The following is a 24,255-nucleotide window of genomic DNA, read 5'->3' as shown; positions in this document are numbered from 1 at the left end:
TTCAAAATTCTTAAAATTTTATTTTTTGAAGCTTTTATTTTTTTCAAAATTAATATTACCTAATTCTTAAAATTTCTTATAAATCTAATATCTGTCAATATAATTTAATTTAAAATTTTTATTGAAGAGAAACTTATTTAAAATTTCCATTATTTTCAGAACTCTTATAGTTTGAATTAGCAAAAACGCGATTTTCAAATTTTCAACGGTCATTTAAATAAAAAATATTTTTTAAAAATCTTTTAATTTTTAAAAATGGGGCTTAAAATAATTTTATATCATTTTATACTCACAACAAAATAAAGTTTAATGATTTTTTTTTTTATTTTTCTTGAAAAGGGAAATTTTAAATTTTTTGAAAAATGTTAAAAAATACTATTAATTTCAGTTAAAATTAAAAATTTTCAAAAATTAAAGACATCCTATTAATTTTTAATAAGTTAATTCGTGATCATTTTTGTAAAAAATTTAATTCTTCAAAAAAAAAAATTAAAATAAATTAATTTTAAATAAAAATATAAAAAATACTTTTTTCAAATTAAAAATAATAAAAATAAATTCATAGATTTAAAATTAAATTTATTAAAGGAGATTAATCTAATTAAAAAAAATTAATTAAATAAATTCAGCAAAAAAATTAAACTCTTAAAAAAATATTAAACTAAATTAATTTATAATTTTAATAAAAATTATTTTTTTTTAATTAAAATTAATTTTAAAAAATCATAGAATTAAAATTAATTTTTTTCAGTAAATTTGATATTTTTTTTTATAAAATTCCTAAATTGAATTAATATAAAAAAATTAAAATGTACAACTTCATATAAAAAAAAATTTAATAAAATCGGTAAAAAATTAAAATCTCGAAAAGCTTTTAAATCACTTAAATCCATCATTAAGCGAAATTTTCCATAATACTTTACCATTAACTCATCTTTTGCCACTAATACCTCAGCTTTCCTGTCTCCCTCAAATTTTCCGACCTAAAAATAACCACAAAATCAAACTCTGTCTTTACAAAATAATTAATTAAACAATTTATTTCAATGCCGTTGCTATGTTACAAAGTCAAATCCGTAAGCATTACATGATTATATTTCTCTAACTGTACAACGTTGACTCTTATTTAATGAAGGAAATGTATATTTATATTTAATGTCGAGTACTATACAATTCTCTTTTTGTGGCTTATTTCCTAATTTAGTTGATTTCTTGTATCAATTTTCAACAAAGGTTTGGCTCTTTTGTGTAACTTTTGTTGAAAATCAATGAATTTCGTCGCGTCGCGTCGTCTTTTCCTTACGCTAAATTAGAGTTACCAACATTTTTTTCTAACATTTATAAAAGAAAAAAAAATATTTTTAACAACTAGATTTTTTCTAATGGTTTTCTCGACGTCAACTGACGTCATTTTGATTGCTTTCATTGTTCGTTTGATGATTTTGCGGTTGATTTTCGTGATTTGGTTGCGATGACGATGCGTCTGGTGCGTCATCTGCGTCGATTGTCTTTTCGCTACCCGTGTTGAGTGTGTCCAACTCAAAAATATTCTCGCGAATGGCGGGTCGTTGCTTCGGGATCACATATAAACTACGATGGCGTCGTGTGGCGATAAATCTATGGGACTTTGTACTGGAAGTGGTTGTCGCTGAGGTCGACGAAGACGTTCCATTCACTAAATTTCTAGCAAGCTCGTTGTTATTGTTGAGATTTTTCGGAACAGGAATTGTAATTTCGACGTAATCCTTGGCGTGACAGTCTCCGTTTCCCGCAAACAGTGATTTATTGAGGTCGCGATCGAGCGCGGAAACGGAGTTGAGTATGTGTTAGCTGCTAAAGTTGCATAAATTGTTGAGGCGTGTCACTTCGGTTGGCGAATCAGGTGTTATTACCAAATCCGTCTGTCAATTTTTTTGCGAAAGGAAAAAAAATTAATGGAAATTTAATGAAATTGGAGAAATTTGAGACATTACCACCTGTGTCTGCTCCTGATCGCTGCGCTCCTCTATCACGGTGTCGAGCTCTAAAGAGGGGAAACCGCGACTCATGCTTCGTTCAGAACGCAGACTGATAGCTCTCTTGGTACCGTCAGCTGTTGGAGTGAAATAGGGAAAAAAATAAAAAGGAGGAAATGAAAATTTTTATTTTTTTTACGCTTGAAAAAGGGGATTTTTGCAAGGAAATTAATAAAAAGCTTGAAATGAGAGTGAAAATTGCATTAAATTTTTATTTTTTTTAAATTTTTGTGGATTAATTTAATTTTTAAATATTTATAAATAATTAAAAAAATAAAATATAGATTCAAAAAAGTATCATAAAAAATATTATTAAAAAAATTATTCGAATTTATTTATATATTTCTAATGAATTTTTTTTTAATTAAAAAAAAATAATTTTTAACATTAAAAAAAATTATGAAATTTTATTATTTTCACTCAAAGTTTAAAAAAAATATTTTTTAAAAATTTTTTAAAAAAAAATATTTTTTTAAGAAAAACTTCAATTTAAAAAAAAAAAATTAAGGTTAAACAATTTTTAAAAAATATTATTTTGTTCATAAAAATATAATATAAAAAATTAAATTTATAAAATTTTAATAAAAAATATTATTCGAATTTATTTATATATTTCTATAATTTTTTTTAATTAAAAAAATATTTTTTTTTTTAAATTTTGAAATTTTAATTAAATTAAAAATTTTGAAATATTAAAAAAATTGTTTTTTATTCTTAAAAAAAATAAATAAAATTTTTTATAAAACTGAACAACATAAAAAAATTTAAATAAAAAATTATTAAAATTTAATTTAAAAATAAATTAATTTAATTATTTTTATTTATTTATTTTCATATTTTTTTTTAAATTTAATTTCATTAATTTAATGGTTAAAAAATTTTATTTTAATTTTTTTTATACCAATTTTTTAAAATTTTTATTTCAAGAAAAAAAATTATATTAAAAGCAGGAGTCTTTGTTTGTTTATTTTTATTTATTTAATTTATTTTTTAATTTAAAAATTATTTAATTAATTTTTTAAAATAATATTTTTTTTTAAATTTTTATTTAAACTAATTAATTTATTATTTTTCATTTTTTTATGAAATTCAAGTCAAATATTTTAATTAAAAAAATATTTTAAAAGCAATTTTCACACTCATTTCCAACCCTTTCGTCTCGTGTTGTAGAACATGAATTTGCAATTAACGCTAAACAGCACGACCAAACACACCTTGTCTAATTAAAAAATTACTTTTGCTCGGTTTGACCTCTTCTGTTGTACACAAAGTTACTCATCGCACAAAAATTAAGCTTGTCTGCTCGACTTACTTTCACACAAAAAGCGAAAATTCATATTTCCGTAATAATCTATCCACTTTTTTCCTCTTTCATATCTTTTTCTATCTATCGCGTTACAAAAGTTGTGTGTCGAAAAAAAAAGTTATCGCTTGTTTTTAGCTATTTTCAGCATCCAAGCATCGGATTAGGCGTAACGTTCGTTAATGTTTGTGCGTTTTCCGGGTAAAAATAGAAAAACGAACAAGAAAACTTTTTTTTTATCGGGCTGTTTGTTTGTTCATAAATGGCTTTGTCTGTGAAATCAACGGAGGAAACGTGCAGAAAAGATAAATTTAGACAAAAAAGTCATAAAATACAATAAGACACGGAGGCAAGGGGGGAAATTTGTGTGTGTGAGAGAATGTCTGTTGGCGGAATTCAGGTTTAAAGAAAAACAACAATAAAACGTGTCTATCGTATTTTTTTCATTTTTTTCGATTGAAATGATTGGAATTCCAAAATTAACTGAAAAATACTTCAAAAGCTTTGTTCAATTAAGACGATTCTCGTGAAAGAGCTAAAAATAGAAGAAAAATGAGGAAATACATTCATTGGGTAGGTCGTTTAAGTTGCTTAATTGATTGGAAGCGCAACGAATCGGCATTGACGTAGAAAAAGAAGAAGAAGTGAACAACGAGGATAAAAAAAACTTTAGTCATTGATTGGATTCATATCAAATCGCTTTGTTCAATGACTCGGAACGATTATGTCCAACAAGAAAAACACAATGGAAAAAGTGATATGACATAAAGACAATTTGTTTGTTGATTTATGATGCGGGGATTTTTGGTTGAAAATTAGAGAGATATTAATTTTTTCTTCTTTTTATCCCATTTATTGCTCTGTGGTTTGAAAAAAGTTGAATATGAAACTTTAAGATTTGAATTTGAAACTCTCAGATTGGAAATTGAAACTCTCAGAATAAAATTTGAAACTCTCAGAGTGAAAATTGAAACTCTCAGAATGAAATTTGAAACTCTTAGAATGGAAATTGAAACTTTCAGAATGGAAATTGAAACTCTCAGAATGGAAATTGAAACTCTCAGAATGAAAAATGAAACTCAGAAAAATGGAAAACTCTTAGAATTGAAACTCTCAGAATGGAAATTTGAAACTCTCAGAATGGAAATTGAAACTCTTAGAAATTGAAACTCTCAGAATGGAAATCGAAACTCTCAGAATGAAAATTGAAACTCTCAGAATGGAAATTAAAACTCTTAGAATGAAAATTGAAACTCTCAGAATGGAAAATGAAACTCTCAGAATGGAAATGAAACTCTCAAAATGAAAAGAAAAATTTGAAACTCTCAAAATGAAACTCACAATGGAAATTAAAACTCTCAGAATGGAATTGAAACTCTCAGAATGGAAATTGAAACTCTCAGAATGAAACTTTCTGAATCAAACTCAACACTTTTCTAACCACATTTTCAACTTTACGTAACGAAAACCAAAGACAATTCTCCATTTCGTTTACAAAAGAAACCGAGAGTGAATTGACGCCATACAGTCTACCTCCAGACCAGAAACAACTTTTTTCAACTCCCATAAAGGGGAAATTTATTTTTACATGCGATGCTAAGCAGATGCGGGATTACGTCTACTTGCTATTTGCCTTTCAGCTTTTCAACTGTAGTGGAATTGTAAATAGCAATGTAAAGTGTTTACTACTCGCAAGTCTATTTTTAGCATCGCGTGGATTTATGGAGCGTGGCTTATTCTTGCTTCAGACAAAAAGAATGATAAATAAAAAAGCAGTGAAGCATATTAAAAGTAGGGATTTAAGTTACTCGTTACTTGAAGAGGATGCCAGATACACAATTTATCAAAAAGGTTACTTTTTTATTTATATTTATAGGATGTTTGCTGTCCGAATGATAAACTAAGAAAAACAAGGAAAAGGAGTGACGTTGACTCCTCTTGTATGCAAATTTAATGCAAACATTTCCAAGTGATTTGTTTGACGTCAGAACTATCCCAAGAGACGCTTTGGACCTTCATTGCAGAATTTTTTTTTAATCTTTTACACTTTTGATCCATCCATCATCATCATATAAGTTGAACTATTTTTCAAGCGATTTTGATCTTTTATTCCCATTGACAGCTTTTTTTAATAAACTTCACCGCATTCAGAGCCTTTCAACGAATCGACATAAGGGATTTTTTCAAAACATGACGTAAAACGATGATAATGATGAAATTGATCATTTTCGTTCGTTGCACTAACCTTAGAAAGGAAAATGGAAAAATATTTTAGAAATTTATCCTTTTTCATTTGAACAGAAGTATACAAAGGATATGCAAATCATAACTCAATATTGCAGGAAATGAGGAGACTCAAAGAAGAATTTCTCGGAAATTTAATCAATTATTTTCAGTATCTCTCACAGGCTAGCAGTCAATATTTTTTTTAGTTTTTATCCGACTCAATCAAGTGACATGCTATCAGTTGGATGTCATGTAGGGGTGAAGTGCTTTGATAAGTAAGATGGCTTTTTGCTGGAAAAGTTGATATGACATAAAAATACTTTTTTTTTCAGTTAAAGAGTAGGCGATCAATCATGAAAGCAAATAACTTTGAACTGACTTCATTAGAAAAAATATTTATAAAGTTCATGAAAAAGTACCAGACGTTTCCACTATAAAAATTAATTTTTTTATAAGTAAGTTAAAGGAGAAGATAAAATCAACAAAGGTAAGAATTTTTTCATTAAATTTTTATTTTACACATGAAAAAATTTTTTTAATCCAAACCAAGCCAAATTCAAGCAAAAAATCTATAAAAAGCAGAACTAAGTCTCTCAAAATTTTCAATAGGAAATTTTTGAAATTTTTATAATTTTTTTTAAATTTTATCAAAAAAAAAATAATTAAAAATTTAATTTAATAATTTTATTTAAAATTTTTATTGTCAATTATTGTTAATTAAAATAATTTTTAATTAAATTAAATTTAATAATTAATTAATTAAAAATTAAACTAAATGTTTGAATTAAATTAATTTAAATTAAATAATTAATTAATTTTTTTATTTTTTTTCTGATGATAACTTTTTTCCATTTTTGAAAAAAATTATTTTCTATGAGAATTTTCTCAAGTGCATAATATGCACTTCTAATCCTTAAAGTAGCAATTTTGAACGCCTCGTTTCACAATACTTCATTAAATTAGCAATAAAACCATTCACTGTTGCCTATTTTGTGACAACTAACTCAGATTATATCTCTTTCTTGCGAGGAAAGAAATATGAGGCAATTGCTTGAATTGCCTCAACCAACAATGCTGAAGACGACAACAAAAGATTCACTTCGCTACAATTATTAATAATAAAATGTTTTGTAAAGCTTTCGAAGAAAAGGATTTCCCTGAGCTGTTGTTAGAGAAGACAATGTAGAGCAAAATCTCAAATTGTCTTCGTCGTAGCTCCGTGAGTCGATTGTTTATATTTTTCACGAGAACAAAGACAAAAAGCTCGTTCTTTGTTTGTATTTGCGAAGCAAAATAAATAGCTACGAGGTCGAAGGTAAATCCGATGGATTTCGATCCAATCTTTCGACAGCAAAGAGGATCATGCAATTTTCCCATTTATTGACGTTACAGTCGAACACCTTCGTTCTCTGTTCAAGCCATAATTTGTCGTAACAAAAGAGCTTGACATGCGAGAGAAAAAAAAAGTTACTCAACTCATAAAATACTATTTTTAAACTTTTTTAATACTCCCTTTGTCTGTCGTAAAAGTAGTATCATTATTATTTGCTACGACACACGGCTAATGACGAAAAAGACACAGAGACAGAGAAATAAAGTAATGCGGTGAACAATGAAATAATCACTTGGAAAAGTAAACATTGTTCAACTTTTGATTCTCGTGAAATGAGGACAAAAACACCTAAGGACTTGTAAAACTACTGAAACTTTTTTTTTACGAATTTGCCATCGTTCATCGTTCAGATGAACTACTTGTTCGTGCTTTCAGTAAAAGTTGGAGACTTAATTTGATCCTTTTTCAAGCTAATTGGTTTTGTTCAACTTCTAACCGACTTTTTGTCTTCTATGGAATGTGAAAAATTTATGTTTCGCAGTTGAAAATTTTTAGCGAGGTTCAAATTTATAAAAAATTGTATATTTTACAAACAAATAATTTAATTTTTTTTTAATAATTTAAAAATATTTAATTTTGAATATTTTTTTAAATTAAATTTTAATTTTTTCTTTATTGATTTTTTTTTTTTTGATTAATAATTTTTTTTTATTTTTTAGAAAATTTTGAAATGGAATGCGAAAAAAATCAAGAGCAATTATTGACGATTAATTTCCAAATTTTAATAAAAGCGAATTAGATGATGACAGCAAGATGATGAATCCGATCCAACATATTTGTGCAGACAGAAGGAGAGGAAAGCCATCACAGTTCTGATATATGGAATAGTATTATGTCACTTGTGTAAAATTTTATCATTGAGTAAAAAGAAGTCAGAGCTTCTGGTTGCATTTTTCATAAAAAAAGGAATTGCAGCAAAAGATGTTCGAGCAAACGAAATAAGACGTCGAAATAATAAAATCAAAGAATATGTTGCCAGTCAGAACGGACTCACATTTTGTACTGACGTTAATGGATTATTCAAATAAGACTTCGCAGACTCATATAATCATGAGAAATGGCGGCTTTTCATAGACTCAAGTTTACAAAGTCTACCTTAGCAAAATATTTTTTTGATTCAGAGACTTTTTAAAAAACGAAACACAAAGAGTTATAAAATTTTAACTTTGATCAAATCAAAATTTCAACAAATTATAAACAATTTATTTAAAAATCCAAACAATTTATTTAAAAGTTTTGAAAAAAATTAATTAATTAAAAAATAAATTAAATTTAATTTTTTTATCAAATAAATTTAACGTAAATTGTTAAAAAAAATAATATATATTAAAATTTATCTCGCAAAAATTAAGTTATCTGCGAAACATGAATTTTTCACAATTTTTCTACATTCCTTATATTTCCTGTTAAACCATTCTTCGTAATTACTTTTTTCTCAAGTCATGCGAGAAAAGTAAGAAGTGAGATATTCGTCTAGTATTTCACAGTAATTTTCAACACTTGAAGTTGTAAAATTTTATGTTCTATTTTTTTGTATGTCTCGCTAAAATCGACTTAAAATGACTAGAAAAACGAACATTTCGATGATTGGTACATAAAATTTTATTTATATTTACATAAAAATTGTGACCTAGATGTTTTTCTTTCTCCTTACTTCCATTCTAACATTGAGGAAGGTGCCATGTTTAGAAACGATAAAAATAGACAACGATACTTACGGAAAATTGAATGAATCGGAAATTGATAAGTAATTACGATAAGCAGAAGAGACAAGACAGGAAAATGTCCTTCAGTTTTTTTTTGTTATCTTTTAATATGTTATGCGATGTGCTTTTGCAAAACATTTTTTTTTTGTATTTTTCGTTGAACGGGAAATGACACTTTTACTGCCAAGTCACGTTCATGTAATTGGATAAATTAATTTTTAATTAATTGATAAGCTTGGTCATCGTCTTATTTTATTAAATTACGTTTTCTTTTGAAAAACGAAAAAAAAAATGTTTGTATACAAAAAAAAATTCTTTGAAGATTTGCTTTTCAAGTGTGTCAAAAGCAGCTTTTGTGTCAATATTTTGTTGCAATGGCAAACAATTTAGATACGTATTAAGAAGAAATTGATGGAAATAACTATAAAAATGGAATTTAATGAAATAGCCTTTGGAGAAATTGAAGAGAAATATTTTTCTTTATTCAATATTTGATGAGAATGGAAAATTACTTGAAAAATTGCTCGCCATAAGGGATTTTTGTATGAAATTTTTTTCTCGTTTTATTTTGAACTTTTTAAATTTTATAAAATAATTTTAAAAAAATTTTAAATTTAATTTTTTTTATATTTTCTCAAAAATTTAATAAAAAAAAATAAAATAATTATTAAAAAAAATAATTTAAAAAATTTATTAGTCAATAAATAAATAATAAAAAAAAATAATTATGAATAAATGAATAAAATTATTTAATTATTAAAAAAAAATTAATTAAATATGAATAATTAAATATAATTAAATTAATTTATTAAAATTAAATTAATTATAATTATTTTTGTATTTTTTTTTTTAAACGATCAAAAAATAATTTTAAAAAAGTATTACTCAATAAATACATAATTAAAAACAATAAAAATATTAAAAAATTTAATTAAAAAATAATTAAATTTAAAATAATTTTTCTTTAATTATTAAAAATTTTATTCCTTAATTATTTTTGTTTTTTTTTTTAAATTAATTAATTTTTTTTTAATTCAAATCATATTAATTTTTTCAACATAAAAAAAATTCTCATAAATTTATTTTTAGATTTAATGAAAATATATTTTTCCATGGATTTTTAATGATGAAAAAATCTAACACTTCATAATTTTTTTTTCGCAAAAAATCTGTTTTCGCACGTTTTCACTTCTTCTTCTTGTCTTGTTAGCATTACATCATCTCCAAACACTCAAAATCGAAACATAATAAAAATTTCATCTCAAAAATACATAAATTCCCGATAACAGCTCGAACAACTATTAAAAACGAATATAAATATCAATAAATATCCGACAAAACGTTGTGAAAAATGTATTTCAATTGTAAACTCTTCTCGCATTCATTTGATATTCTCGAAACGCAATAACGAGTCAGGTACACTTCATCGATTGATTGTTGAATGTTTATCTTTCTCCCGTATTCTGGAGAGCTCTGAAGTCAAACTATTGTGCAAGAGATGAAAATTTATCGCTTCTTTCGCTCTTGAACTTCGCCTCTTTCATGCAATTCGCAAGAAAAGAAACGTTTTGAATTATGTCTCTCCGGAGAAATTTTCCGTTCGATTCACGTGCGATTCGTCGGACAATCACGCAATAAATAACGGGAAAGAAACGAACAAACGGAAAAACCCATTTTCTTCGATGATTGTTAATTTTTCTTCCGTCACTCGACGATGAAAGACGATGCGGGTCATGTTCAACGGAAATTGCAAAAACATCTCTCAAAACAAAAAAAAAATGATATTTTTTTTTGGCAACAGCGTCATTTGGTAACAATTTAGTTGGCGACTCACTGAGCCTATGAATAGGACTAAATCTGACCAGACTAAGACCAGCGGCATCCTGAAAATCGTAGTTGCGACGTCGTTCACGTTCGCGTGCCAGTTTTGCGCGTCGTCGCAGGCAACAGATTACGAGCAAGGCCAATATTGGGAAACCGAAGATGCACGAGACGATCGGGATGACAATTGACTCCGGTGAAACTGCAAAAAAAAAGAGAAATTTTTTTTTCAATTAATTTAAAATTTATGTCAAAAGCTTAAGTAGCGTGGCTTATCGTTCGAACGTAAAATCAGTCATGAGCCATTTATCGCTCATAAAAGTAATCTGTCGTTGTCACACTCGCAACAAGGAACGACATAAAATCGACCATTAAAACAGCAGCAGATATCGATTTTACATTTCAATTAGTAATAAACCCAAATTTTCCATTTGGGTTTATCTCCTCTCGAACGTGAATATGGTTTAAGTGGATATCGCATCAGTAAAATGATTTATTATTATGGCATCGTTATCCTTGTTTTATTTGAAAAATAATTTTTTTAAAATTAATTGTTGCTCATTTTTAGCAATGAATGAGTGAAAAATTGTCTTATTTTGCATTGTGACGAACAAAAATTTTTAACAAATAATAAAAAAAGAAATTTAAAAAAAATAAAAAAAATATTATTAAAAAAAATTTTTAAAAATACAAAAAATTAAAAAAAAAGTATTAAAAATTTAATTTAGATTTAAAAAATTTTTTCGTATTCTGTAATTTAAAAAATATTTTTTATTTATTTAGAAAATTTTTTGGTATAGAATTTTAAAGAGCCAATTTTGAAAAAAAAATATTTTTTTAAAATCATTTTTTAACTTGAAACTGCCAAAAAATTGAAACTGAAAAAAAATTTTTCCTTTGACATAGTTTTGTTTTAAAAACTAAATCAAGAACAAAAAAAAAATTTGTCAGAGGGCTCTAATTTATCATTTTTAATCATTTTATAACTCAAAACTGCCAAAAAATTGAAACTGTGTCAAAGCCATTTTTGTCAAATCTTGCTCCAAATGGATTGAAATTTGTCAGAGGGCTTTAATTTATCATTTTTAATCATTTTATAACTCAAAACTGCCAAAAAATTGAAACTGAAAAAAAATTTTTTCTTTGACATAGTTTTGTTTTAAAAACTAAATCAAGAGCAAAAAAACTGTGTCAAAAACTGTGTCAAAGCTATTTTTGTCAAATCTTGCTCCAAATGGATAAAAATTTGTCAGAGGGCTCTAATTTATCATTTTTAATCATTTTATAACTCAAAACTGCCAAAAAATTGAAACTGAAAAAAAAAATTTTTCTTTGACATAGTTTTGTTTTAAAAACTAAATCAAGAGCAAAAAAACTGTGTCAAAAACTGTGTCAAAGCTATTTTTGTCAAATCTTGCTCCAAATGGATAAAAATTTGTCAGAGGGCTCTAATTTATCATTTTTAATCATTTTATAACTCAAAACTGCCAAAAAATTGAAACTGAAAAAAAAAATTTTCTTTGACATAGTTTTGTTTTAAAAACTAAATCAAGAGCAAAAAAACTGTGTCAAAAACTGTGTCAAAGCCATTTTTGTCAAATCTTGCTCCAAATGGATTGAAAATTTGTGTCAAAGCCAATCATTTTATAACTCAAAAATGCCAAAAAATTGAAACTGAAAAAAAATTTTTTCTTTGACATAGTTTTGTTTTAAAAACTAAATCAAGAGCAAAAAAACTGTGTCAAAGCCAAGTTTGTCAAATAAATAAAATTAATACAAATAAAAATAAATAAATTAATTAATTAAATATTTTTTAAAATAATAATTGACTTTTCAATATTTTTTATTTTTTTTTTCCTACGTAAAATATTAATTTTAAATAAATTGAGTTAATTTAAATAATAATTTTATTTGTCAACATCTTTCAACATTTTATTTGCCTTTTTGACAAAAATTGCGCATTTTACTCTTTTGATATGAACTCACTATTTTTTTTTATTTTTAACAATAATTGCTACTGAAGTACTTCAATTTCAACAAAATGACAAAAAAAGAAGAATGGAAGTGAAAGAAATCCTAGTTTACTGCAATTCTCGTCATAAAAATTTTTACTATTTCACCAACTGTTTCCTATCTTTTTAACTGACACAATAGACTTCAGTGACAATGTAAAGTGCAGAAAAATAAAAAAAAAACAACGGAAAAGTCTATCTTGTTCGCAGAATTTGTAACAAAGTTATGTTTAGTTTTTTATTTCCATGTTCTTGTTAAAAATGACACAAACTCGAACCTCGTCAATTGCTTTGGGTTAAAAACCACTTTTTGCCCTACTTTTTCTCGCCCTCAAAACAAAGAAAGTAAATTTGCCGCTCTTTAACCACTATCACCATTAAAAATTTAATTTAATTACTTGCCGAATGAACCTTTTTTCCCTCGAAATTTCGTAAACATTGTTCCTTTTATTTGTTTTCGCAAAAAAAAAACCCGACCTTCATGCGAGAAAGGATCCGTGGCACGGACAAATAAATTTTGCGGACTAAAAATGTAATAATTTAATGGGCAATTTACTGCCTTTTAGAGGTCGACTCATGCATTAGTCATACACGACGCGGGAGATAAATGGAAAAATATGCCGCTAATGGAAATGGCTCCCAAATTGCGAGGTAATTGCATGAAGCGACTTACGGAAATTTATGCGGAGATGATTACATTAAATGGGTTTACTTTTTAATTTGGCACCATTAATTATCGCGCGCAACAAAATAAAAACAGCAAATTTATCAACTTTGACATCGTTATTATCGTCATTTGAAAAGAACAAAAAAAAAACATAAAAATTAAAAGTTTTTAAGGAAAAATAATAATTTATAGTTCCTTCTATTTTTGTACTTTTTTTTTGTTTATCTTTTTTCACGTCACTCGTGCAGGAAAAGAACGCGCTTCTTCTTATTTTTCCATCAAATCAAAAAGTTTTTTATGCAAAAGAAAAACAAATGAGATTTGAATGTCATCGTTTTTGAATTTTTATATTATCGCATTTTAATTTTTCTGAGAGAATATCCTTTAATTTAAAAAAAAAACTTATAATTATTAATTTTTAAAATATTTAGCTTTTCAAATTTTTTTCATAAATTATTTTAAACTTTTAATTTTCTTAAATATGGAATTTCTTACTGTATCAAAATTTTCTTTCTTTTATTATTTCTAATTTTTTTAAAATAATTTTCTCATATTTTTCAGTTTGTCAGATTTTTTTTTTTAATTTTAATATTTTTTTTTACAATATTTTAATTAATTTATTTATTATTTTAAATTAACTTTTTATTATAATTTATTATTTTTTTTTAATATTTCAAATTTTTTTTTATTTTTTAATTTTTTTTAGTTTGTTTAGAGTTTTTTTTATTAATTTATCAGTTTAAAAAATTTCTTAAAAAAAAATTTATAATTTAAAATTCTTTGAATTTATCTCTAATTTCTTAAACGGACATCATTTCCCCTTAAATCTTAAATTTTCACGTGAAACGCTGTAAAAATTGTAAAGAAAATGACATAAAAAAGTTACTCTTCTATTTTCATAACAAATTAAAACGAATTTCTTGTATCACATTACAGAGATTTTTTTCCCTCAACTCCCATGAACATCAAAATAAACAAAAAACGACACAGAAGAGGAAAAAAATGAACAAATCTAGAGGAAGATACAATTCACACAATTTAAAAGAGAAAACATTTATCCTGAATAAATTTTGTCAGTTTGTCAAGTCTTTCAATGTGGGTGACTTTTTTAAACAAAACGAAAGAAGAAAAAAAGAGAGAAAAAATGCAAATATTATTGTTCTTTATAATGTTATGTCACAAAAAGAAAACTATAAAGAAAATTTATACAGATTCCGAGATTAGTCCATATTGTAAAAGGATTTTACTTTAGTTAAGGATTTTACAACAAAATTGATGTCTTGTAATAAATTCAAACATTTAATCTTTTTTCTATGAAAAAAAAAAATAAAAGAAAAATTATGCGGGCCAAATTCTCAACCAACCACAAACAAAAAAGGATCAAGTTAATCATTAAAAGAGATCGAATTTCTTTTTTTTTCAAAAGAATTCAAAAGACTTCATTTAGAAGCCTGTAGGAAGGAGGAATGAACTCTCGAACTTTTTTGGCGTCAGATATCAATTTTCAGCTTAATTGAACAAATTATAAAACCAAGCCGGAATTTAACGACAAATTTAATCAATTTGTAATTTTAATTAACGCGTTCCATTGAGCGGGAAATTCATTCATTATGGAATGTTTGTTTGTTTCGTTTTTGGTCATATAATTATAAGGAAGTAATTAAAGAGGGTGATGATTGAAAAAGTTTTTAATTGGAAATTTATCTGATATTGTGATAGAAATTTTAAATGCAAGTTTGTTTTTAAAAATTTTCTTTAAAATATTTTTTTAAGGTTTTAATAAAAAAAAAATATTGAAATTAAAAAATAAATTTAAAATAAAAAATTTAATTAAATTTTAAATTTAAATTAGAAAATAAAATTAAACTAATTAAAAAAATAATTAAGTAAAAATATTAAATTTAATTAAAAAATTTCAAACGAATTTAAAAATTAAATTAAGATGTTTAAATTAAATTAATTAAAAAAATAATTTAATTTAATTAAGATTTAAAAAAAAATAAAAAATTAAATATTTTAAATAAAAAAAAAATTAATAAAAAAAAATTAAATAAAAATTTAATTAAAAACTATAATTTAAATGAAAATAAAAAATTAAAATTAAAAAAATAATTCTTAATTAAATTAAATTAAATTTTAACCTCCTGAAGTAATTTAAAATAAATTTTAAAAACCTTTAAATTTAATTTTTTTTACTCTTTTAAAAAATATTTTAGATAAAATTTTTCAAAGAATATCATTAATTAAAATTTTCTTTTGTCGTTATTTCTACAAAATGTTATCTCTTCATCGTTCAAACGAAGTATTTACTTGTCTTTTACGTAACGACAGTAAAATTCCATCATAAATATTTCCGAGATAATAATAAATTCTCCCATTTCAATGTCCTTGAATTTGTATTTATTAATAAAATTGATGAGCGAAATTCTCCTGTTTCACGAAATACGATCTCAATTTATCATCAAATTCGATGCATTTCCCTCCAATTTGAAACTTTATAGACAAATTTTCCATTAAAAGCTTTAAAAATAATCCACATGTCAAAAGTCGTCTTAAATTTTTTCCGCCTTCACCGTCAGTCGTTAAAACTATTTCTGTTGCGCAATATTTGGTTAGGACGCTTTTACTTTTTGAATTGGAAATAATTTGATATTCTTGCTTGTCCTTTTTGTTAGTTTTCAATCTCGGTCGATGCGAAACTCGAAGCTCGTCAATGTGAGTGAATTTTAATAAAAGACTTGTGATTTTGCAAGGAACAACAAACGAAGGAAAATGAACGAAACAAACAACAAAGGCATGTAATCATAAAATTTAATCAACAAGCAAATTACATACACATTAAAGGAATGTGTTTTTGCTCCTCTTTTATCTGTACAAGTCACGAAACGCAGAGAGGAAATGTTCTCAATTGCGAAAAAAAAAATAAATTGAATACTTTTGTGTTTGGCTGATGGAACATTTTATCATATCAGTAATTTTTTTGCGCAAAAAAAAAATTGGGTGATCATCATTACCGTCTCAATGCAAGATAATTGAAGGATAACGAGCAAAAAAAAATGTTGATGATACGAAAATTACCCCGAAAAAAAGAAGTTCAACAATTTACAAGGAAATGCTCTTACTGCGAAATTCTTTCATCGATGGATCTCTTCGGTGAGTGTCTAGACGTCAATGTCAATGTATTTGCTCAAAAGATAGGTCATGAAACGCCCTGAATAAGAGTCTTAATCTCGTCGTTCATGTTAAAAAGCAATCAAGATATCCATTTATTAGCCTTTTTAATGCGCATCAAATTAAATATTGACACAAGGGGGACAGTAGAAGAAGAGATAATTGCCAGTAGCAATAGCTTTGACCATCATTAGTGACCATTCGACAAATAATTTTTCTTTGTGTTGGCAAGTTTTTATTTTTATTGCTTGGAGTTTGGGTTTCATTTTAATTAAAGAGATAGAAGTACTTGAGATAATGGACTGAAAAAGATTAAATTTTGTCATTTTTAATTAAAAAGTTTTTTTTTTTCTATAATTTGTTTTACTAAAAAAAAATTATAAAAATCCTTAAAATATTTCAGAATAATTTTTAAAATTTTTAAATATTGCAAATTTTTCTCAAACATTTTTTTTTTATTTTTGTCAAAAGGGATGTTGAAAAATAAAATTATTTTACTACAAATAAAAATTTATTATTGAAAAATATAAATAAATAAATAAAATTAAATTAAATAAATTTTTAATTAAAAATTTACTTAATTAAATTTTAATAGTAAATTTTTATTTAAAAATTTATTTAATTTAATTTAATTTTATATTAATTTAATTTAAATTTTTATATTAATTAATTTTAAAAATTATTTAAAAACATTAAAAATTAATTTTGACTTTAAAATAAATTGTTTTTTTTTATTTATTTTCCAAATTTTAATTTTTATATATTTTTTTAATTTAATTTTTTTATTAAATAATTTGTATTTAAATGTATTTAAAAAAAATATTTTTTAAAATCTAAGAAAAAAAATTATTTAAATTTTTAAAGTTTTTCCGAGAAATAATTGAAAAACTTTGATAAAAAAAATATCGAACGGATAAAATTCAATCTAATTAAAACTTTGATTGTTAAACCAATCAGATTTCCTCTTTAAAAAAATCTTCAATTGAACACTAAACGTACTCAACCTGATTTTTTTTTCGTAACTTTTTTCTGTAACTCCTTATCTAATTTGAGACCTAATTTATAAAATTAAACACAAACCACAAACTATTTTTATTTTTCATCTCCTCTTGCTTCACATTAAAATGCCTCGCAGCGACTTCGCCACTAATGAACAAAAAGTTATTTTTCTCACTTCAATACTTTTTTTATCAGCACGTAAAAAAATAAAAAAAAAATACGGAAACAAAACAGAAAAAAGTTAAGACCAGCATATAAAACCACACACTTAATTTGCACCAGAAAAATTATGTTTTTTATTCTACTTTTGTACCACTTTTTTTTGTTGTTACAAAATGAAGTGAAACGAAAAAACAAAAAAAAAATTGTAGTGAATAAGCTACGTATCGCTTGCAGCAAAAAACATGCAAAGAATCATATTTTTTGATAACAATGTGAAATCCCGGATGAATGTAAATTCGTTCGATATTCATCATTATTGTTCACGAAAAATACCAAAAATAAAATATTGAAATAAATTTGGTAAAAAAAAAGTTTGAATGTATCAAAAATGTGACTATCAATTTTTTCGTGAAAGAGAAAATATTGCTTGAAATGCTGAAAAATAAAGATAAATTGGGGATGATGAAATGAGGAAAATTGTTTCATGTTTTATTTTTTATGATTAATTTATTTTTTAAATTTATATAAAATTTTTAAATTCTCTCATATTTTTTTCTAAATAAAACTTTAAAAAATTTATTTAATTAAATTAATAAAATTAATTATTAAAATTAAATTAAAATTAAATATTTTTTTAATTAATTAAAAATTTTTTAAAATAAATTTAAAAAATGTTTAAATATTAAATATATTTTTTTTAATAATACATTTTTTAATAATTTTTTTAAATAAATAACAAAAAAAAATATTTTATTTTAATTTAATTTTATTAATTTAAATTTTTTAAATTTTATTTTAATTTTTTTTAAATATTTTAATTTATTTTTAAATAAATTTATTAAAAATTATTCAAAATTAATTTTAAAAAAATTTGAAAAAAAATTAAAAAAAATTAATTTTATTTAAATTTTAAATATTAAAACATTTTTCCAAATTGAATCAACTCAGAAATTTATCAAAAAAGCAAAAATAACAAATATAGGACAAAAAACATATATTTGCCCGATCTTTATCTAATATTTTTTGTCTAACAATCATTTCATCACGAATCACGAAAGAAAAAACAATTTTAGAAAAAAAAAATAAATTACTTGCCACCAAATGGATTAAAGATGTCGTCCTTTGTCACATTTAACGACCTAACGACGAGCACTCAACCATTTTTTTGATAAGAAACAGAAACTTTTTTTCATATTTTTTTTTCAGGTTATTTTTGGCACTTTTTTATTACTTTTGTTCTTTGCTCTCTTGCGAACAAAAAAAAAGACGACAAGAAAAAAAAAGATCATCACAAATATTTTTCTTTCGCATAATTTGAAATGTGCCACTTTTTTTTTAAAGCACGTTCAGGCATTCGAGACATTCTTCTTCTTCGAGAGCAAAAAAATGTTTATAAAAATGTAAATTTATGAAAATGGCATGGAAAAAATGAGGGTTATCCAGGGAAAATAAACATGTGTGAACGCTAAAGTGATATTTAATGTACCGCTTTTGCATTCAACTTTGTCGTGTCAAAGATGATCGAACGATTACTTTTTTCAAACCTTTTTTTTAATAGATTTTTTTTTTCTTTAAGTAAAAGGTGTTTTTCTTAAGTAGTCACGCATTTTAAGTAATTTCCCAAAAAAAAGGCGATCAAAAATTTTTTTTCATTAAATTCCCATTTCCTTCCCTTTAAAATTGAATTTTGCTGTCTGATACTTTTTTTTTGTCATTCTGACGGAAGTGAAAGATCCTATCTACCTTTTTTTTCTTGTATGAGAGAGATTCGAAGAAAATAAATCCATTTCAGACACATGAATATAATCTGAGAGTAGAATAAAAAAAGTGACACGCGACTAGAATACCACAAAATTGAGAAACGAATTTTCATTGTGATTCTACTTTTTTTTTATTATTTATTAAGTATGGAGAAAAATAAAATAAAAAATTCTGAAGCTGTTTTCAAGATATATACCTAACTAATATTCTATTCTACTTGACACTTTATATGTTTTCAACGTACGTGAAATGTCATTTGATTTAAAGAAAAAATGAGGTATAAAATTTTTGATGCGGTAAAAAGAAACATAACCGCATTTCGCAATTTTTATTTATTAATTTATTTTTTTTATAATTAATTATTTAATTAATTTAATTTCAATAAAATATAAATTTAAATTTAATAATTTATTCATTTACAATAATTAAATAATAAAAATTAAAATTAATAATAAATTTTATTTATTAATTAATTTTTTTTTAAATAAAAATATTTTTTGAAATAATTTTAATTAATTAAGATTTTTTTATCTTTTTATAGAACATTTTTTGTTTAATTTTTTTATTTTTATAAGAGCTACAAATTTTATTTTTTCTGGTAATGCGGTAAGAAAAATTTTTAAAAAACAATACGAAATTTAAGTTAAGTTTAATTATGGTCTTATTTAAAGATTATTATAAAAAAAATTATTTTAAATATTTTTACAATATTTTCGAAAATATTTTTAGCCTTAAACACATTTTTTAAAGAAATCTGGTAATGCGGTAAGAATCGGTATTTTTTCTCTGGTTCGTTGTTTTTAATAAAATATTTGTTATTTTAAGATTTTATTTGATTTAAATGAGCTCATTAAAGCCTAAAAAATAATTAAATTAAAATATAACCGCATTTTAAAAAAAATGTGGTAATGCGGTAAGACATATTTTTAACCAGATAAGGTTAAATTTTTTTTTCTTCTAATTTTTTTGAATTCTTAATTTTTTCTGACACTTTTATAAATTTTTAGATATAAAAGACTCGAAATACGAAATAAAACCAAATTTTTGACAAAACCTGGTAATGCGGTAAAAAATTTTATGTTACTGAAAAAAAACCGATTGAATGACGAACGAAATTCGAAATCAATTGTTAATATTCTCACACTGCAGAAGGGTCACATTCGCATTAATAAAACATTTTTTGTGCCTTTTTTGCGGTATGGTTGCTCAATAAAAGATGCGAACACATGTTCAACAAGCTTTTCAGTGCGAAGAGCAAAAAAAGAGACAAATAAAAGATTATTTTTGCAAAGTTTTATTTCGCTTCATCGCCCTCGTGTTGTTTGTTCTCTCATCGATGAAGAGAGAAATAAGTTTTAAATCATGTAACTCTGCGCTACATCTCACTCCACACACAAAAATAACAATAAATATTTTTCTTTGCCAGACATTCTGCGACGTTAGTTGACAACAACTACCTTGGTGCAAAAAAAAATTTTTTTTTCAATGATTCGATTACTGACTGACTCAAGAATATTTATTGTCAACATCGGCGATCATTTTCCATTATTATTATTTTTATTGTGCTGTCTGTGTTGCAGGAGATAAAAACGGATATCGATTGGTTTAAATTTGTGGTTGGAACATAGAAATGCCCTCAAAACATAAATACGAACAAATTTTCATAGAGGCAGGTAGATTTTAATTTAATTTTCAAATGCAAACATTTATTTTACTCGATAGGAGTTTTCCGGCTCGATTTTTGAATAAGCCATTAACCGAGTCACGTACCTTCGCTCAATTTGATGTCACCAATGGGCTGGGGGAAAATGCATGCGGCGTCATAGTTTTCCGATAGTTTAAATGTGTTTGTTTAATGATGCGGAAAACAATATTTAGTTGGCATGCCAGAATTTTTATGAAAAACGAGCTGGGTAAAGTCTCAATAGATTTGTCAATAAATTTTTTGACGAAAGTAATTTTTTCGGTTTAAAAATTTTCAACTAATTGTTAAAAACTCAGTTAAAAATACAATGAGGAGTACAAAAATGTGAAATTTTGTTTAAAATTAGCAATTCAAAGCTTTAGATGACCTGATTTTGGATTTCAAAGAAATTAATTATAACTGTCAATTTAACTTTATCCTGGCAGAGAAAATTTATCAATACAAAATACGAAAATTTAATATATGATATTTCTGAAAATTTCAGTATTAATATCATTCATATTAATTTTCGATATTAATTTGTAGTTTGATAAATCTCGCCGTTGGCATACATTTTAAATTGATGTTATAATAAATTTCGCAGAAATCCAGAATCAGGTTATTGTAGGTTATTATAATGTATCTCTGATACAAAAAAAAAACAAAAATTTCACATTTTCGTACTCCTCATTGTATTTTTACCGCATTTCGAAGAAAAATGCGGTATTAAACTCGACTTTATTAGTAATTTTTAGTTATTTGAGGACCCTGAAGGTCTGTAGGCAGTCCCTTGGGTTATGAGGTGTACGAAAATGTGAAGAGAGGAGTACTAAATTGTGAAATATATGCATTTCAATGGGAAAAATCTACTTATCATCTAAGTTCGGAAAATTTAAATGAGGAGTTTTAAATTGTAAAACGAGGAGTACGAAATTGTAAAACGAGGAGTATAAAATTGTGAAGCGAGGAGTATACAAAAATCGTAGGTATGTAATATCGAAATGCGGTTCTTTAGACGACTACTTTCTCTACAATTAACTCAATACATAACCTCAAAAATTCTTCCAACTGCATTAAAAAACAAATTCCATCCCGAAATACACGATTTTAATATTTCAATCTCGTTTTTCCCTCCCATGAATATTTAAAAAAATGCTTATAAAAGCCGCAAATGGATTCATATTTTTAATAAAATCAATATAATCCGAACTAACAATGTTCATTTTTTTTACAACGTTGCATATATGGCAAAAACGAAGTCCATTATGCAAACAATGTAACAAAAAAAATCCATTTTCCTCGGAAGTCCGACCAAAATTGAATCACTCACGTTCAATGGAATCATAGATTTGTGGCAAACAGACATTCCATAATTGGAATTCAATACGTTCGAGCTCTAAGCCAAACTAAGCTCACCGCAGAATGAAAGAAAGAGAGAGAAAAAAAAGTTACTTACCCGTTGGATAGATAATGATAGTTGGTCGTTTATTATGCCCATGCGATAAGCTGGTAATAATTGTGGATGTTGTGCGGGTGATTTGGATTGTGGATGCCGCCGATGTTTGTGTAGCTGCCGTTGTTACACTTTCAATCATCGGCAGCAATTTTTCTGTCGGCATTTTGATATTTTATTTTATTTATTTTTATAATTGGATTTTTTTTTTGTTGTTATGATTTTTTTTCAACAATTTTTGTTCTTCATTGCAATTTTTTCTCTTAATTTGGAATTTTCAGTTGGAATTCAGTTCAGCACGAAAAATGCATTATCATGAAAAAAAAATACACTTTGAACAATCAACTACTAATAAATTAGTTTCAAACTATTTTTTTTTATTTTTTTGCTAAATCATGAATATTTCAACTTTTTTTTCTCGTTTTTTTGCAAAAAAGGAACAAATACTGATTTTTTTTTATTTTACATAAAATTCAAATTTTATGATGATCCTGAATTACTTTGTTATTCTACTTTATCCTTTACAGTTGTGATAAATAATAAAAAATAACACTTCCAAACAAAATTCCTTGAGATAAAATCAATATTTTACTTTATTATTTATTTCTTTGTTATTTTTTCTTGCAATTTTGCTATTTTATATTTTTTTTTCGCTAAAAGCGCATGAAAAAAAATGTACAAAAATAGTTCACTGATTATTATTGCAGAATATGACCAACTGTTTGTTTGTTTGTTCAAAGGAGAGTAACTACGAATTACGTTTTAAACCTAAATAACAAACAATGTTTTTATTCTTATTTTCTTTCAGGCGATTTTGTTGAATTGTTTTTAATTTTATTTTTGCCTCTGGTTATTTTCTGTAAAGAAAAAAAAAATAGAAAATTATGTAGTTATTTAGGATTATGTAAAATTATAACTAGCAATTCTCGGAAATTTTAGTTATCATTAGTTAGTCAAAAGAGTTTGATTCTCATTTTTTAACAAGGATAATATTTTATGTTTTTTTCTTCAAGAAAATAATTATTTCTTAGAAGAAAAAAAATACATTTTTCATAATAAAAATTAATTCTTATTCAAATAAAAGATATTTTATTATTGTTATCATAGCTCAAAAAAATCAAATTATTCTTAATTTTAATAAAAAAAAAATTACATAAAACGTACAAAAGGGAGGAAATTAAATTTTTGTATGTAACTGATATTAATGATAAATATTTTTTTTTTGTTTTTTCATCATTTTTATTATTAAAATAAAATTTAAAGTAAATAAATAAGAATCAAAGACGGAAGATAAAATAAATATAATTAATTATGTTGCTTTATTTTCATCAAATATTATTAACATTAATATTTTTTTAAATCAACAAATAATTTTTAAGGCTGTTACAGTTACAAAAATTATTTTTCATAAAAAAATTGTTTGATATATTTGAAAAAAAAAATTAAATTTTTGTTTTGTTTTATCAAAATTAAAATTTTTTAATTTTATCATTTTAACAAAAGTCAAAAAAATTTTTTTTTTTATTTTTTGAAGTACTTTTAAATTAAATTTAAATAAAATATTAAATTAAAATATTTTTTTTTAATTTAATTTTCTTTAAAAAATAGCTTTTCATATTTTAAGGAACTTTTAAATTAAATTTCTTTTTATATTTTTTTGACTTTCCAAAAAAAAAATTTAATTTTTTAAAAAAAATCACTTTAAAAAAAATCAACATAAAACATAAAAAAAATATTAATTGCACCTGTCTTTGAGTATCAAATAATAATTTTTTATTTGAGTGTCCAAACAAACCGAAATCAATACATTTTTCATGTAAAAAGTCAATTTTAATACAAAAAACTGCATCAAAAATATCAAATTAAAGCAAACAAATAAAAA

General features: G+C 24.6%; 1 protein-coding gene across 1 annotated transcript; it reads right to left on the bottom strand.

Moving 5' to 3' along the window:
• Positions 1 to 1,826: 1,826 nt before the first annotated feature.
• On the bottom strand, positions 1,827 to 22,539 carry LOC134837791 (uncharacterized). The gene is made up of 4 exons (XM_063853178.1): positions 22,377 to 22,539; positions 10,478 to 10,666; positions 1,974 to 2,092; positions 1,827 to 1,901 (listed from the first exon to the last, which is right to left on the bottom strand). Exons 1-4 carry the CDS (start codon positions 22,537 to 22,539, stop codon positions 1,827 to 1,829), a joined length of 546 nt encoding a protein of 181 aa, XP_063709248.1.
• Between the last annotated feature and the right edge of the window lie 1,716 nt (positions 22,540 to 24,255).

This window comes from Culicoides brevitarsis, chromosome 1 (assembly GCF_036172545.1).
Source record: "Culicoides brevitarsis isolate CSIRO-B50_1 chromosome 1, AGI_CSIRO_Cbre_v1, whole genome shotgun sequence".
NCBI lineage: Eukaryota > Metazoa > Arthropoda > Insecta > Diptera > Ceratopogonidae > Culicoides > Culicoides brevitarsis.
This window is presented reverse-complemented; position numbering and strand designations above follow the sequence as displayed.